This window comes from Tachypleus tridentatus, chromosome 10 (assembly GCF_004210375.1).
Source record: "Tachypleus tridentatus isolate NWPU-2018 chromosome 10, ASM421037v1, whole genome shotgun sequence".
NCBI lineage: Eukaryota > Metazoa > Arthropoda > Merostomata > Xiphosura > Limulidae > Tachypleus > Tachypleus tridentatus.
This window is the reverse complement of record NC_134834.1, coordinates 120,712,528-120,729,539: the sequence shown is the minus strand read 5'-3', so window position 1 is coordinate 120,729,539 and position 17,012 is coordinate 120,712,528. Positions and strand designations below refer to the sequence as shown.

The following is a 17,012-nucleotide window of genomic DNA, read 5'->3' as shown; positions in this document are numbered from 1 at the left end:
AAGTCTTCTATTCCTACCAGTTCCATGTCTAACCATATTTCAGTTATTCCCATTGTTTCAAAGTCTTCTATTCCTACCAGTTCCATGTCTAACCATACTTCAGTTATTCCCGTTGTTTCAAAGTCTTCTATTCCTACCAGTTCCATGTCTAACCATATTTCAGTTATTCCCATTGTTTCAAAGTCTTCTATTCCTACCAGTTCCATGTCTAACCATATTTCAGTTATTCCCATTGTTTCAAAGTCTTCTATTCCTACCAGTTCCATGTCTAACCATACTTCAGTTATTCCCGTTGTTTCAAAGTCTTCTATTCCTACCAGTTCCATGTCTAACCATATTTCAGTTATTCCCATTGTTTTAAAGTCTTCTATTCCTACCAGTTCCATGTCTAACCATATTTCAGTTATTCCCATTGTTTTAAAGTCTTCTATTCCTACCAGTTCCATGTCTAACCATATTTCAGTTATTCCCATTGTTTCAAAGTCTTCTATTCCTACCAGTTCCATGTCTAACCATATTTCAGTTATTCCCATTGTTTCAAAGTCTTCTATTCCTACCAGTTCCATGTCTAACCATACTTCAGTTATTCCCATTGTTTCAAAGTCTTCTATTCCTACCAGTTCCATGTCTAACCATACTTCAGTTATTCCCATTGTTTCAAAGTCTTCTATTCCTACCAGTTCCATGTCTAACCATACTTCAGTTATTCCCATTGTTTCAAAGTCTTCTATTCCTACCAGTTCCATGTCTAACCATACTTCAGTTATTCCCATTGTTTCAGTCTTCTATTCCTACCAGTTCCATGTCTAACCATACTTCAGTTATTCCCATTGTTTCAAAGTCTTCTATTCCTACCAGTTCCATGTCTAACCATACTTCAGTTATTCCCATTGTTTCAAAGTCTTCTATTCCTACCAGTTCCATGTCTAACCATACTTCAGTTATTCCCATTGTTTCAAAGTCTTCTATTCCTACCAGTTCCATGTCTAACCATACTTCAGTTATTCCCGTTGTTTCAAAGTCTTCTATTCCTACCAGTTCCATGTCTAACCATACTTCAGTTATTCCCATTGTTTCAAAGTCTTCTATTCCTACCAGTTCCATGTCTAACCATACTTCAGTTATTCCCATTGTTTCAAAGTCTTCTATTCCTACCAGTTCCATGTCTAACCATACTTCAGTTATTCCCATTGTTTCAGTCTTCTATTCCTACCAGTTCCATGTCTAACCATACTTCAGTTATTCCCATTGTTTCAAAGTCTTCTATTCCTACCAGTTCCATGTCTAACCATACTTCAGTTATTCCCATTGTTTCAAAGTCTTCTATTCCTACCAGTTCCATGTCTAACCATATTTCAGTTATTCCCATTGTTTCAAAGTCTTCTATTCCTACCAGTTCCATGTCTAACCATACTTCAGTTATTCCCATTGTTTCAAAGTCTTCTATTCCTACCATTTCCATGTCTAACCATACTTCAGTTATTCCCATTGTTTCAAAGTCTTCTATTCCTACCATTTCCATGTCTAACCATACTTCAGTTATTCCCATTGTTTCAAAGTCTTCTATTCCTACCAGTTCCATGTCTAACCATATTTCAGTTATTCCCATTGTTTCAAAGTCTTCTATTCCTACCAGTTCCATGTCTAACCATACTTCAGTTATTCCCATTGTTTCAAAGTCTTCTATTCCTACCAGTTCCATGTCTAACCATATTTCAGTTATTCCCATTGTTTCAAAGTCTTCTATTCCTACCAGTTCCATGTCTAACCATATTTCAGTTATTCCCATTGTTTCAAAGTCTTCTATTCCTACCAGTTCCATGTCTAACCATACTTCAGTTATTCCCATTGTTTCAAAGTCTTCTATTCCTACCAGTTCCATGTCTAACCATATTTCAGTTATTCCCATTGTTTCAAAGTCTTCTATTCCTACCAGTTCCATGTCTAACCATATTTCAGTTATTCCCATTGTTTCAAAGTCTTCTATTCCTACCAGTTCCATGTCTAACCATATTTCAGTTATTCCCATTGTTTCAAAGTCTTCTATTCCTACCAGTTCCATGTCTAACCATATTTCAGTTATTCCCATTGTTTCAAAGTCTTCTATTCCTACCAGTTCCATGTCTAACCATATTTCAGTTATTCCCATTGTTTCAAAGTCTTCTATTCCTACCAGTTCCATGTCTAACCATACTTCAGTTATTCCCATTGTTTCAAAGTCTTCTATTCCTACCAGTTCCATGTCTAACCATATTTCAGTTATTCCCATTGTTTCAAAGTCTTCTATTCCTACCAGTTCCATGTCTAACCATATTTCAGTTATTCCCATTGTTTCAAAGTCTTCTATTCCTACCAGTTCCATGTCTAACCATATTTCAGTTATTCCCATTGTTTCAAAGTCTTCTATTCCTACCAGTTCCATGTCTAACCATATTTCAGTTATTCCCATTGTTTCAAAGTCTTCTATTCCTACCAGTTCCATGTCTAACCATACTTCAGTTATTCCCATTGTTTCAAAGTCTTCTATTCCTACCAGTTCCATGTCTAACCATACTTCAGTTATTCCCATTGTTTCAAAGTCTTCTATTCCTACCAGTTCCATGTCTAACCATACTTCAGTTATTCCCGTTGTTTCAAAGTCTTCTATTCCTACCAGTTCCATGTCTAACCATATTTCAGTTATTCACATTGTTTCAAAGTCTTCTATTCCTACCAGTTCCATGTCTAACCATACTTCAGTTATTCCCATTGTTTCAGTCTTCTATTCCTACCAGTTCCATGTCTAACCATATTTCAGTTATTCCCATTGTTTCAAAGTCTTCTATTCCTACCAGTTCCATGTCTAACCATACTTCAGTTATTCCCATTGTTTCAAAGTCTTCTATTCCTACCAGTTCCATGTCTAACCATACTTCAGTTATTCCCGTTGTTTCAAAGTCTTCTATTCCTACCAGTTCCATGTCTAACCATACTTCAGTTATTCCCGTTGTTTCAAAGTCTTCTATTCCTACCATTTCCATGTCTAACCATACTTCAGTTATTCCCGTTGTTTCAAAGTCTTCTATTCCTACCATTTCCATGTCTAACCATACTACAGTTATTCCCATTGTTTTAAAGTCTTCTATTCCTACCATTTCCATGTCTAACCATACTTCAGTTATTCCCATTGTTTCAAAGTCTTCTATTCCTACCAGTTCCATGTCTAACCATATTTCAGTTATTCCCATTGTTTCAAAGTCTTCTATTCCTACCAGTTCCATGTCTAACCATATTTCAGTTATTCCCATTGTTTCAAAGTCTTCTATTCCTACCAGTTCCATGTCTAACCATACTTCAGTTATTCCCGTTGTTTCAAAGTCTTCTATTCCTACCAGTTCCATGTCTAACCATATTTCAGTTATTCCCATTGTTTCAAAGTCTTCTATTCCTACCATTTCCATGTCTAACCATACTTCAGTTATTCCCATTGTTTCAAAGTCTTCTATTCCTACCAGTTCCATGTCTGACCATACTTCAGTTATTCCCATTGTTTCAAAGTCTTCTATTCCTACCAGTTCCATGTCTAACCATACTTCAGTTATTCCCATTGTTTCAAAGTCTTCTATTCCTACCAGTTCCATGTCTAACCATACTTCAGTTATTCCCATTGTTTCAAAGTCTTCTATTCCTACCAGTTCCATGTCTAACCATACTTCAGTTATTCCCATTGTTTCAAAGTCTTCTATTCCTACCATTTCCATGTCTAACCATACTTCAGTTATTCCCATTGTTTCAAAGTCTTCTATTCCTACCATTTCCATGTCTAACCATACTTCAGTTATTCCCATTGTTTCAAAGTCTTCTATTCCTACCATTTCCATGTCTAACCATACTTCAGTTATTCCCATTGTTTCAAAGTCTTCTATTCCTACCAGTTCCATGTCTAACCATACTTCAGTTATTCCCATTGTTTCAAAGTCTTCTATTCCTACCATTTCCATGTCTAACCATACTTCAGTTATTCCCATTGTTTCAAAGTCTTCTATTCCTACCAGTTCCATGTCTAACCATACTTCAGTTATTCCCATTGTTTCAAAGTCTTCTATTCCTACCAGTTCCATGTCTAACCATACTTCATTTATTCCCGTTGTTTCAAAGTCTTCTATTCCTACCATTTCCATGTCTAACCATACTTCAGTTATTCCCATTGTTTTAAAGTCTTCTATTCCTACCAGTTCCATGTCTAACCATACTTCATTTATTCCCGTTGTTTCAAAGTCTTCTATTCCTACCAGTTCCATGTCTAACCATACTTCAGTTATTCCCATTGTTTCAAAGTCTTCTATTCCTACCATTTCCATGTCTAACCATACTTCAGTTATTCCCATTGTTTCAAAGTCTTCTATTCCTACCAGTTCCATGTCTAACCATACTTCAGTTATTCCCATTGTTTCAAAGTCTTCTATTCCTACCAGTTCCATGTCTAACCATACTTCAGTTATTCCCATTGTTTCAAAGTCTTCCATTCCTACCATTTCCATGTCTAACCATATTTTAGTTATTCCCATTGTTTCAAAGTCTTCTATTTGTCAGTTCCCTAAGTTCATTATTTTATTTCATGTACTTCTACCATTACAGTAGTAACAATTAAGCCTATTTTTGTAACTCGTTTTATACTGACTTCCTGTACTAAATTTTTGTCTGCAGATCAGATTTGTTTCAGTTTATCTTTACCCTCACTATTATCTAGTCCTAGTTTAAAACTTCCCTGACAGCTGTTAATATCCATTAGAAACATGTCTTCCTACTTAGGTATAAACCATCCAATCAATAAAGTTCCCTCGTCCCATAAGTCCGACCAGCTAACTTGCTCATCCTTACATATTAATTTCAGCTTATCATTTAGCCCTAGTGACCTACTCAAAACTTTATCTTTACAACTAATTCTTGACAGTATCCCTGACACAATTAATTATGGCTATCATCGTTAAATGTTTTTATCAACCCTTATTAATTAGTTGCTCTGATTTGCATTTCCCTGAGAAGTTAAAATTGTTAATGTGGGTAACACTTGTAAGTATTTTACTATACAGACATGTAGATAATGAACAGATTTCCAACAGTATTATTTTGTATAATGTCTGAATATTTGGCAGCCAAACCCCTGGCTTATTTATCTCAGATCTGCTCATGGCCTACTTACACTACTAATGTTGTAATAATCATTTCCTCTAACTTATCATTCAGAATGGTTCCAAGCATGTTGTTCATAATTTTAACCTCTTAAATTTCCATGTAAACCAGTACTTGTGTCATAGAGAATTTCCTTAAGAATTAGAAAAGTACACAATGGCTTTCTGTGTTAAATTGCAGACAAAAAGACTGTTGTGCCTAGTAATCGAGTTCCTTATTTGTGCTTATATTTTACTCAGAAGTTAACACCTATACTTTTAAAGGCATTTAAAACAGTCACAAGTTAACTGCAACACAAACTGTTCCACTGAACAAATGAGTTACAAGAACAAGCCACAAACTTCTTTTAACATTGACAGTTACGTTACATTTTAATCAGTTGTATCTTGTTACAAGAACAAGCCACAAACTTCTTTTAACATTGACAGTTACGTTACATTTTAATCAGTTGTATCTTGTTACAAGAACAAGCCACAAACTTCTTTTAACATTGACAGTTACGTTACATTTTAATCAGTTGTATCTTGTTACAAGAACAAGCCACACTTCTTTTAACATTGACAGTTACGTTACATTTTAATCAGTTGTATCTTGTTACAAGAACAAGCCACACTTCTTTTAACATTGACAGTTACATTACATTTTAATAAGTTGTATCTTGTTAAAAGAACAAGCCACAAACTTCTTTTAACATTGACAGTTACATTACATTTTAGTCAGTTGTATCTTGTTACAAGAACAAGCCACAAACTTCTTTTAACATTGACAGTTACGTTACATTTTAATCGGTTGTATCTTGTTAAAAGAACAAGCCACAAACTTCTTTTAACATTGACAGTTACATTACATTTTAATCAGTTGTATCTTGTTACAAGAACAAGCCACAAACTTCTTTTAACATTGACAGTTACGTTACATTTTAATCAGTTGTATCTTGTTACAAGAACAAGCCACAAACTTCTTTTAACATTGACAGTTACATTACATTTTAATAAGTTGTATCTTGTTAAAAGAACAAGCCACAAACTTCTTTTAACATTGACAGTTACATTACATTTTAGTCAGTTGTATCTTGTTACAAGAACAAGCCACAAACTTCTTTTAACATTGACAGTTACGTTACATTTTAATCGGTTGTATCTTGTTAAAAGAACAAGCCACAAACTTCTTTTAACATTGACAGTTACGTTACATTTTAGTCAGTTGTATCTTGTTACAAGAACAAGCCACAAACTTCTTTTAACGTTGACAGTTACATTACAATTTAATCAGTTGTATCTTGTTAAAAGAACAAGCCACAAACTTCTTTTAACATTGAGCATGTGTATAGAAACTTGCATTTAAACAAAAATTACCATTGTAAGGTCAGACTGATAAATCCAAGTCCATTAATGTATCACAGGCAGTTGGTGCTACAGGCATTACTTTCTAAACATTAAAATATATTGGATAATATTCAACATAAATCACTGAGGTACCAGATTAATTTTCCATTAGGCTTACCTTCTTTGTAGCCTGGACATTAGTGTGAATTCAGCCACAGTGATGGGCATTTCAAACTCCACTCACTTCAAGGAGTTCAGTTTTTCATTCAGAATTGAAAAGAGAGTACAATAAAACATTGTTTGGGAATCAACCCACCAAGCATTGCTTCCCAACTGGTTTTCTGGAAACTTCTTCCCAGATAATTCTTGTACCTCAGACCTATTTTTCTGTGTAAAGTACCTAATTAATGTAATCTTACCACTTTAGATATCTGCAGTAAGTTGTAGGTAATGTACTTGTATGTAAATTCCTTTTCACTAAATTATAAAGACATAAGTAAGCTTTGGACTACTGGTGTTTTTAATATCTCCAGAAGAAGACAACTAATACTGTTGTTTTTGGTTAAGCGATGGACAATTAAAAAATTCAGAACTCTGATAATTCAGCTATCATTAATTAATACCTTACATACAGAATCACAATTATAGTTATGTTAACTCTTTCAGTAACTGGTCAGAATTAGAGTCTGAGCTGGCTACTATGGTGAAGCTGATGGTTAAGGAGTGGTTACAACCAGAGAAGAACTGCCTTTTAGCCAGAAGTGACTAATTAATACGTTTAGTTTTGTTTATAACAACCTGGATTTTACTGTTTTGTATATTTTCATCTCTATTACCTTATCATTTTTGGTTTGAGTTATTTTTAAGCATACATCTTCTATGTCTTATGTCTGTTTATTGTTTTGTTTCCTTAATTATCAGACAATTTATTGAGGGTTGTAAATGTTATCTTTTGTATAATGGTAAGAAAATCATTTAGTGATTACAGGTTGTTCTGATTTTACAGTTTAAATATGAAATATTTATAATCATTAAGTTATTTGAGAAATATACAATACTGCTGTGTTTCTTGTAGTTTGGAACTAATTCTAAGTTGTTAAAACCTAGTTTTTTTATTACAAGATGTTATCTTGTAACATTTTCTGCCTGAAATATTGATTTGGATGTATTTTTCATTAATACACCTGGCTTTAGGAATTTTAAAAGTTGTTTGTGACAGAAAAATGAGTTAACTTAATGATCATGTATCGAGGAAAATGGACAGTTTTAAAATTATCTCAACACGTGGAAATGGATTAATAACAGGTGTAGAAATTTGTAGAAAAAACATGTTAATACTAACTAGCACCTGATACTGAACATAGTTACATTATCCACTACAGATGATATGGAGTAGAGTTCTACTATGATCATTGTACATTACCCCCCTCTATCCAGTATCAGTAGGGACATATGCTGGTGACTTACTTAAACTATTGACACTGTATCTAAACAGCTTTGCTTGCAGGCTAACTATTCCCCCCAACAATTTTGTTTTCAGCTCGTGAAGACCACGTTAAAATCTCTAACGTGATAAACATTTGCACTAGCAGACAGATGTAGTCTGTTGTTCAAGCAATACTTGTAACAGACATAAGTTTTTGTGTATTTCACTAGAATGAAGTATGTAAGTCCTTACACCTAAGGTTATTATATTCTCTCATTACATACTTCTAAAGTGTAAAACCAGTTACACTGGGTAAAGAAACATAAAGTCGACACAAGGATATTTAGCTAGTCACACAACTGGTTATTTTTTAACTTAGCCTGGGAATTTTTGTTGATACATTAGAAAATAAATATTACCAAATTTTGAAGGTTGTATTAGATGTGTACACTAATATACAATAAGTGTGTAGAGAAAAATTATAGTCCAAATTTATGTGTAATAATTATCACTATTGTTCTAACATGTACAGGAAGTTAGGATATACCTCTTGTATAAAAACTCCAATGTCTGTATATTTAAGAACCAGAATATAATTTCATTTTAAAGCTGGTTTAAGAAGCATACAATGTTTATTAAATACTGCTAAACAAGATGAAATAACTAAGACATTTTTGACCCTGCCTCTAGTGGACTATGTTCTGTATTGTAGAAAAACCAGATGCTCCTGTTACAATAACTGTGGTATGTTTATTTATTGTGCTGGTGTGGTAATGTACAAGTCATCATTAAAATATACTTTGTCAAATATTGTGTTTTTGTAGAAGTTCACTAATATAAACTGCTGTAGTTATACAAAAATATTAACGGTGTAGGAATGTTTCATGGTAAACAAGACATTTTCATGTTTTCTAAATTTATTGATCACATCCAAATACATCATTTAGTGAGGTACATAGTTCTCATCCATCTGCTTCTTTTCATGCTTCAACATAACAGAATATATTGTGCATAACACTTATGAAAAACTTGTGTACCTTAGAGCAAACATCACAAGCTGCAATCTTCAACATAAGGTATTATAGCAGTATTGTTAATGTACCTAAATCTTCTTTATTTCCACATATCATATCCAGTGAAATGAACAGTTTTTAATATTTATTCCTACAACACAAGGTAGCCAGGAAGAGACTTAAGGCCACAAATTTTACTTTAGCAGCCAACAATTTTAGATAAGAATGAAACCAGTACAAAAATATTTAACCATAAAATCATAAATCTCATCTTTATCAGCTCTGGTAATCACTCGGAACAATTATACAGAGCCGGGCATTTATAAATATTATATTCATTCACATTTAAAGAAAGCAGAAAAGAATACTGTTACAGCCACAACTAATTTGCTCTTCACTGGTTATGGGAAAAGTTCAGTTACAGATTTGTGACCAGTAAAACTTGAAACTGAAGTTTTTATAAACCTTCTCAAGTCATATATAAGGGAACTATGGAGAAGTTATGATATTGTATAGCACCAAATGGTTGACCACAGGTACAGATAATGTCTACTAATAACTTTATTAAGACTGTCTGTACAATTCTTCTTAAGGGTGGAACTAAGATAAACACTTTATACAATGAATCAAGCTAGCAAATAGGTTACACATTTCTGAATTAATAAACAAGCTACACTCATTCAGAACTTCCGAGATCAAGTTGGAATGTTAACAAAATAATCGTACAACTACAGCCCATGTGATCACAACACCTACTGAAACCCATTCGTTACAATTAGTAAGACTCTAAGAATCTATAGAATTTGTCCTCATTAGCTCCTTATAGCAGTGCCTGCAGACTGAGACTGGCCGTTTACTGTAATGCCCTTGCAGTGGTATTCGTTTGTCAATGCACCGGATACAGTATACATCTCCACAACTCCAACAGTGAAACTTGATAAAGAAACAAGAACTGTTTATTAAACCCTTCTCACAAACTCTCCACAACCAGCAACTTCAAGTTAAAAATATTTAACATTCAGTTATGTAAATAGCTGTGGTTTCATTGATACCTAAACACACCTGTTCTTTGGTTTTACTGAACGAGTTTCTTATCAACGTTTACTCCTTACATACCCATTTCTCACTACACCAAAAATACTTAACATGGTAAGCAATTAAAGTCAAATGTAATAAAGAAAACTAAACTGCAGGCTTTCATTAAAGTAACTTTAACTTACTGTCCTATCAAGATATAGTGATTATATCTACTACTTAGATAGTGGAAAAATAGTCCACTAATCAGATGAGACTTCTGTCTCGTGCAGTGTCCCTGAAAACAGAGGGTGATCAGCAGAGTGCATGTGTATTCAGAGCATAAAGAATATCATTTACCACCAAAGGATTACTAAATTTCACAGAATCAATATTCAAGTGCTGGTATTAGTGGGGTAGTTATGTACAAAAACAGGATATAAAAATACTGGTCCTTGTGGACTAATTAAGGACAAAGATATAACACTCAGGTATTGAATATCTCACCTTTCTGCTGAAATGATCGAAAGGTGTGGAACACAAACATTCTCGGACATTCCGAAAACTCTTCCAGTCCAAGGCAACAGAGTCCAACTCGTCAGCCAACTGCTGTATTACAGAGGGGTCTAGGGTACTGCCACTGGCTGTGGGAACCAATGAGATTATTGTTAGGAGATTTAACAAACTTATTACACTATAATAGCAGCTATGTTAGTTTCCATCTGTACACATACTCACAGCTATGCTGAAGAAAAGAATCCATGCCTCCACTTTCAACGTCACCGACACCTGAATCTCGAACGCTGTTCTCACTTCCTTCAAGTTCAATGCCAAGTTCTTCTAGAGTATTTGGACAGAAAGTAAGACCATCAATTTCATCAGCCATACCACTGTCAGTCATGCGAGAGTCAATGTCTTTACCGGGACTGTCCACGTGACCTAGGACTTCCTTTAACTGACAAATTCTCTGCAATAAAATTAGTTTTAATGAAACAAACATTAATTTAAAGTTTATAATGAAGACAATTTTAGTTTACATTTAATAGTTACAAACGTACAAGATCTCAACTAGGTTTTGTTCACGACTCACAATCAGGAACATATAGTTTACCAACACATAAGAATATATAAATATACACACTATATGAAACAAACAAGTCTTATCAGTGAAGAACTGCTTAACCAGCCAGTTATGGGATCACTCATAATTCAAATCAAACACAGCATGTTAGTTAGACAAAAACCAGCTTCTCTGGAACTAGGTACTGAAATTTCATACAAGTATCGAGAAAAGATTTATAGAATAAAAATATTTTCTTACAATTAAATTTATATGAAATAAATCATCTTAAACCCATTCTATATGGCATAACTTAAAGCTACAACTTGACACAATAAACACCACTCATCCCTTACATTGTAACTAAAAGCTACACCCTGACACAATAAACACTATTCATCCCTTACATTGCAACTAAAAGCTACACCCTGACACAATAAACACCACTAATCCCTTACGTTGTAACTAAAAGCTACATCCTGACACAATAAACACCACTCATCCATAACATTGTTACTTAAAGCTACATCCTGACAAAATAAACACCACTCATCCCTTACAGTATAAGTTAAAGCTACATCCTGACACAATAAACACCACTCATCCCTTACAGTATAAGTTAAAGCTACATCCTGACACAATAAACACCACTCATCCCTTACAGTATAAGTTAAAGCTACATCCTGACACAATAAACACCACTCATCCCTTACAGTGTAACTTAAAGCTACATCCTGACACAAAAAACACCATTCATTCCTTACAGTGTAACTTAAAGCTAAAACTTGACACAATAAACACCACTCATCCCTTACAGTGTAACTGAAAGCTACAATTTGACACAATAAACACCATTCATCCCTTACAGTGTAACTAAAAGCTACATCCTGACACAATAAACACCATTCATTCCTTACAGTGTAAGTTAAAGCTACAATTTGATAAAATAAACACCATTCATTCCTTACAGTGTAAGTTAAAGCTACATCCTGACACAATAAACACCACTCATCCCTTACAGTGTAACTACAAGCTACATCCTGACACAATAAACACCACTCATCCCTTACAGTGTAACTGAAAGCTACAATTTGACACAATAAACACCACTCATCCCTTACAGTGTAACTGAAAGCTACAATTTGACACAATAAACACCATTCATCCCTTACAGTGTAACTAAAAGCTACATCCTGACACAATAAACACCATTCATTCCTTACAGTGTAAGTTAAAATTACACCCTGACACAATAAACACTATTCATCCCTTACATTGTTACTTAAAGCTATATCCTGACACAATAAACACCACTCATCCCTTACATTGTAACTACAAGCTACATCCTGACACAATAAACACCACTCATCCCTTACATTGTAACTAAAAGCTACATACTGACACAATAAACACCACTCATCCCTTACATTGTAACTAAAAGCTACATACTGACACAATAAACACCATTCATTCCTTACAGTGTAAGTTAAAGCTACATCCTGACACAATAAACACCACTCATCCCTTACAGTGTAAGTTAAAGCTACATCCTGACACAATAAACACCACTCATCCCTTACAGTGTAAGTTAAAGCTACATCCTGACACAATAAACACCACTCATCCCTTACAGTGTAACTTAAAGCTAAAACTTGACACAATAAACACCACTCATCCCTTACAGTGTAACTTAAAGCTAAAACTTGACACAATAAACACCACTCATCCCTTACAGTGTAACTTAAAGCTAAAACATGACACAATAAACACCACTCATCCCTTACAGTGTAAGTTAAAGCTACAACTTGACACAATAAACACCACTCATCCCTTACAGTGTAAGTTAAAGCTACAACTTGACACAATAAACAACACTCATCCCTTACATTCTAACTAAAAGCTACATCCTGACACAATAAACACCATTCATTCCTTACAGTGTAAGTTAAAGCTACATCCTGACACAATAAACACTACTCATCCCTTACATTGTTACTTAAAGCTACATCCTGACACAATAAACACCACTCATCCCTTACAGTGTAAGTTAAAGCTACATCCTGACACAATAAACACTACTCATCCCTTACATTGTTACTTAAAGCTACATCCTGACACAATAAACACCACTCATCCCTTACATTGTAACTTAAAGCTACATCCTGACACAATAAACACCACTCATCCCTTACATTGTAACTACAAGCTACATCCTGACACAATAAACACCACTCATCCCTTACATTGTTACTTAAAGCTACATCCTGACACAATAAACACCACTCATCCCTTACATTGTAACTAAAAGCTATAATTTGACACAATAAACACTGTTCATTCCTTACATTGTAACTAAAAGCTACATCCTGACACAATAAACACCATTCATTCCTTACAGTGTAAGTTAAAGCTACATCCTGACACAATAAACACTACTCATCCCTTACATTGTTACTTAAAGCTACATCCTGACACAATAAACACCACTCATCCCTTACATTGTTACTTAAAGCTACATCCTGACACAATAAACACCACTCATCCCTTACATTGTAACTAAAAGCTACATCCTGACACAATAAACACCACTCATCCCTTACATTGTAACTAAAAGCTACATCCTGACACAATAAACACCATTCATTCCTTACATTGTAACTAAAAGCTACATACTGACACAATAAACACCACTCATCCCTTACATTGTAACTAAAAGCTACATACTGACACAATAAACACCACTCATCCCTTACAGTGTAAGTTAAAGCTACATCCTGACACAATAAACACCACTCATCCCTTACAGTGTAACTTAAAGCTAAAACTTGACACAATAAACACCACTCATCCCTTACAGTGTAACTTAAAGCTAAAACTTGACACAATAAACACCACTCATCCCTTACAGTGTAACTTAAAGCTAAAACATGACACAATAAACACCACTCATCCCTTACAGTGTAAGTTAAAGCTACAACTTGACACAATAAACACCACTCATCCCTTACAGTGTAAGTTAAAGCTACAACTTGACACAATAAACACCACTCATCCCTTACATTCTAACTAAAAGCTACATCCTGACACAATAAACACCATTCATTCCTTACAGTGTAAGTTTAAGTTAAAGCTACATCCTGACACAATAAACACTACTCATCCCTTACATTGTTACTTAAAGCTACATCCTGACACAATAAACACCACTCATCCCTTACAGTGTAAGTTAAAGCTACATCCTGACACAATAAACACCACTCATCTCTTACAGTGTAACTTAAAGCTAAAACTTGACACAATAAACACCACTCATCCCTTACAGTGTAACTTAAAGCTAAAACTTGACACAATAAACACCACTCATCCCTTACAGTGTAACTTAAAGCTAAAACATGACACAATAAACACCACTCATCCCTTACAGTGTAAGTTAAAGCTACAACTTGACACAATAAACACCACTCATCCCTTACAGTGTAAGTTAAAGCTACAACTTGACACAATAAACACCACTCATCCCTTACATTCTAACTAAAAGCTACATCCTGACACAATAAACACCATTCATTCCTTACAGTGTAAGTTAAAGCTACATCCTGACACAATAAACACTACTCATCCCTTACATTGTTACTTAAAGCTACATCCTGACACAATAAACACCACTCATCCCTTACATTGTAACTACAAGCTACATCCTGACACAATAAACACCACTCATCCCTTACATTGTAACTACAAGCTACATCCTGACACAATAAACACCACTCATCCCTTACATTGTTACTTAAAGCTACATCCTGACACAATAAACACCACTCATCCCTTACATTGTAACTACAAGCTACATCCTGACACAATAAACACCATTCATTCCTTACAGTGTACGTTAAAGCTACAATTTGACACAATAAACACCATTCATTCCTTATATTGTAACTAAAAGCTATAATTTGACACAATAAACACTGTTCATTCCTTACATTGTAACTAAAAGCTACATCCTGACACAATAAACACCATTCATTCCTTACAGTGTAAGTTAAAGCTACATCCTGACACAATAAACACTACTCATCCCTTACATTGTTACTTAAAGCTACATCCTGACACAATAAACACCACTCATCCCTTACATTGTTACTTAAAGCTACATCCTGACACAATAAACACCACTCATCCCTTACATTGTAACTAAAAGCTACATACTGACACAATAAACACCACTCATCCCTTACATTGTAACTAAAAGCTACATACTGACACAATAAACACCATTCATTCCTTACATTGTAACTAAAAGCTACATACTGACACAATAAACACCACTCATCCCTTACATTGTAACTAAAAGCTACATCCTGACACAATAAACACCACTCATCCCTTTCAGTGTAAGTTAAAGCTACATCCTGACACAATAAACACCACTCATCTCTTACAGTGTAACTTAAAGCTAAAACTTGACACAATAAACACCACTCATCCCTTACAGTGTAACTTAAAGCTAAAACTTGACACAATAAACACCACTCATCCCTTACAGTGTAAGTTAAAGCTACAACTTGACACAATAAACACCACTCATCCCTTACAGTGTAAGTTAAAGCTACAACTTGACACAATAAACACCACTCATCCCTTACATTCTAACTAAAAGCTACATCCTGACACAATAAACACCATTCATTCCTTACAGTGTAAGTTAAAGCTACATCCTGACACAATAAACACTACTCATCCCTTACATTGTTACTTAAAGCTACATCCTGACACAATAAACACCACTCATCCCTTACATTGTTACTTAAAGCTACATCCTGACACAATAAACACCACTCATCCCTTACATTGTAACTAAAAGCTACATCCTGACACAATAAACACCATTCATTCCTTACAGTGTGCGTTAAAGCTACATTTGACACAATAAACACCATTCATTCCTTATATTGTAACTAAAAGCTATAATTTGACACAATAAACACTGTTCATTCCTTACATTGTAACTAAAAGCTACATCCTGACACAATAAACACCATTCATTCCTTACAGTGTAAGTTAAAGCTACATCCTGACACAATAAACACCATTCATTCCTTACAGTGTAAGTTAAAGCTACATCCTGACACAATAAACACTACTCATCCCTTACATTGTTACTTAAAGCTACATCCTGACACAATAAACACCACTCATCCCTTACATTGTTACTTAAAGCTACATCCTGACACAATAAACACCACTCATCCCTTACATTGTAACTAAAAGCTACATACTGACACAATAAACACCACTCATCCCTTACATTGTAACTAAAAGCTACATCCTGACACAATAAACACCATTCATTCCTTACATTGTAACTAAAAGCTACATACTGACACAATAAACACCACTCATCCCTTACATTGTAACTAAAAGCTACATACTGACACAATAAACACCATTCATTCCTTACAGTGTAAGTTAAAGCTACATCCTGACACAATAAACACCACTCATCCCTTACAGTGTAAGTTAAAGCTACATCCTGACACAATAAACACCACTCATCCCTTACAGTGTAACTTAAAGCTAAAACTTGACACAATAAACACCACTCATCCCTTACAGTGTAACTTAAAGCTAAAACTTGACACAATAAACACCACTCATCCCTTACAGTGTAAGTTAAAGCTACAACCTGACACAATAAACACCACTCATCCCTTACATTCTAACTAAAAGCTACATCCTGACACAATAAACACCATTCATTCCTTACAGTGTAAGTTAAAGCTACATCCTGACACAATAAACACTACTCATCCCTTACATTGTTACTTAAAGCTACATCCTGACACAATAAACACCACTCATCCCTTACAGTGTAACTTAAAGCTACATCCTGACACAATAAACACCACTCATCCCTTACAGTGTAACTTAAAGCTAAAACTTGACACAATAAACACCACTCATCCCTTACAGTGTAACTTAAAGCTAAAACTTGACACAAT

At 34.5% G+C, this 17,012-nt stretch overlaps 1 protein-coding gene and 1 pseudogene across 2 annotated transcripts in view; one reads left to right on the top strand and one right to left on the bottom strand.

Annotated features, from left to right (window-relative positions):
* Positions 1-8,731, top strand: part of LOC143228469 (phosphopentomutase-like) — a 35,888-nt pseudogene extending 27,157 nt beyond the window's left edge. Inside the window, exon 13 of the transcript XR_013015338.1 lies at positions 7,164-8,731. The product of XR_013015338.1 is annotated as a phosphopentomutase-like (transcript). The remainder of the gene's footprint in view (positions 1-7,163) is intronic.
* Positions 8,732-8,828: 97 nt separating this feature from the next.
* Positions 8,829-17,012, bottom strand: part of Mtmr6 (Myotubularin related protein 6) — a 69,169-nt gene continuing 60,985 nt past the window's right edge. The window contains exons 13-15 of the mRNA XM_076459724.1: positions 10,689-10,978; positions 10,458-10,594; positions 8,829-9,869 (exon numbers count right to left, since the gene is read on the bottom strand). Coding sequence (XP_076315839.1) covers positions 9,723-9,869; positions 10,458-10,594; positions 10,689-10,978 — 574 coding nt within the window. The 3' untranslated portion in view covers positions 8,829-9,722. The remainder of the gene's footprint in view (positions 9,870-10,457; positions 10,595-10,688; positions 10,979-17,012) is intronic.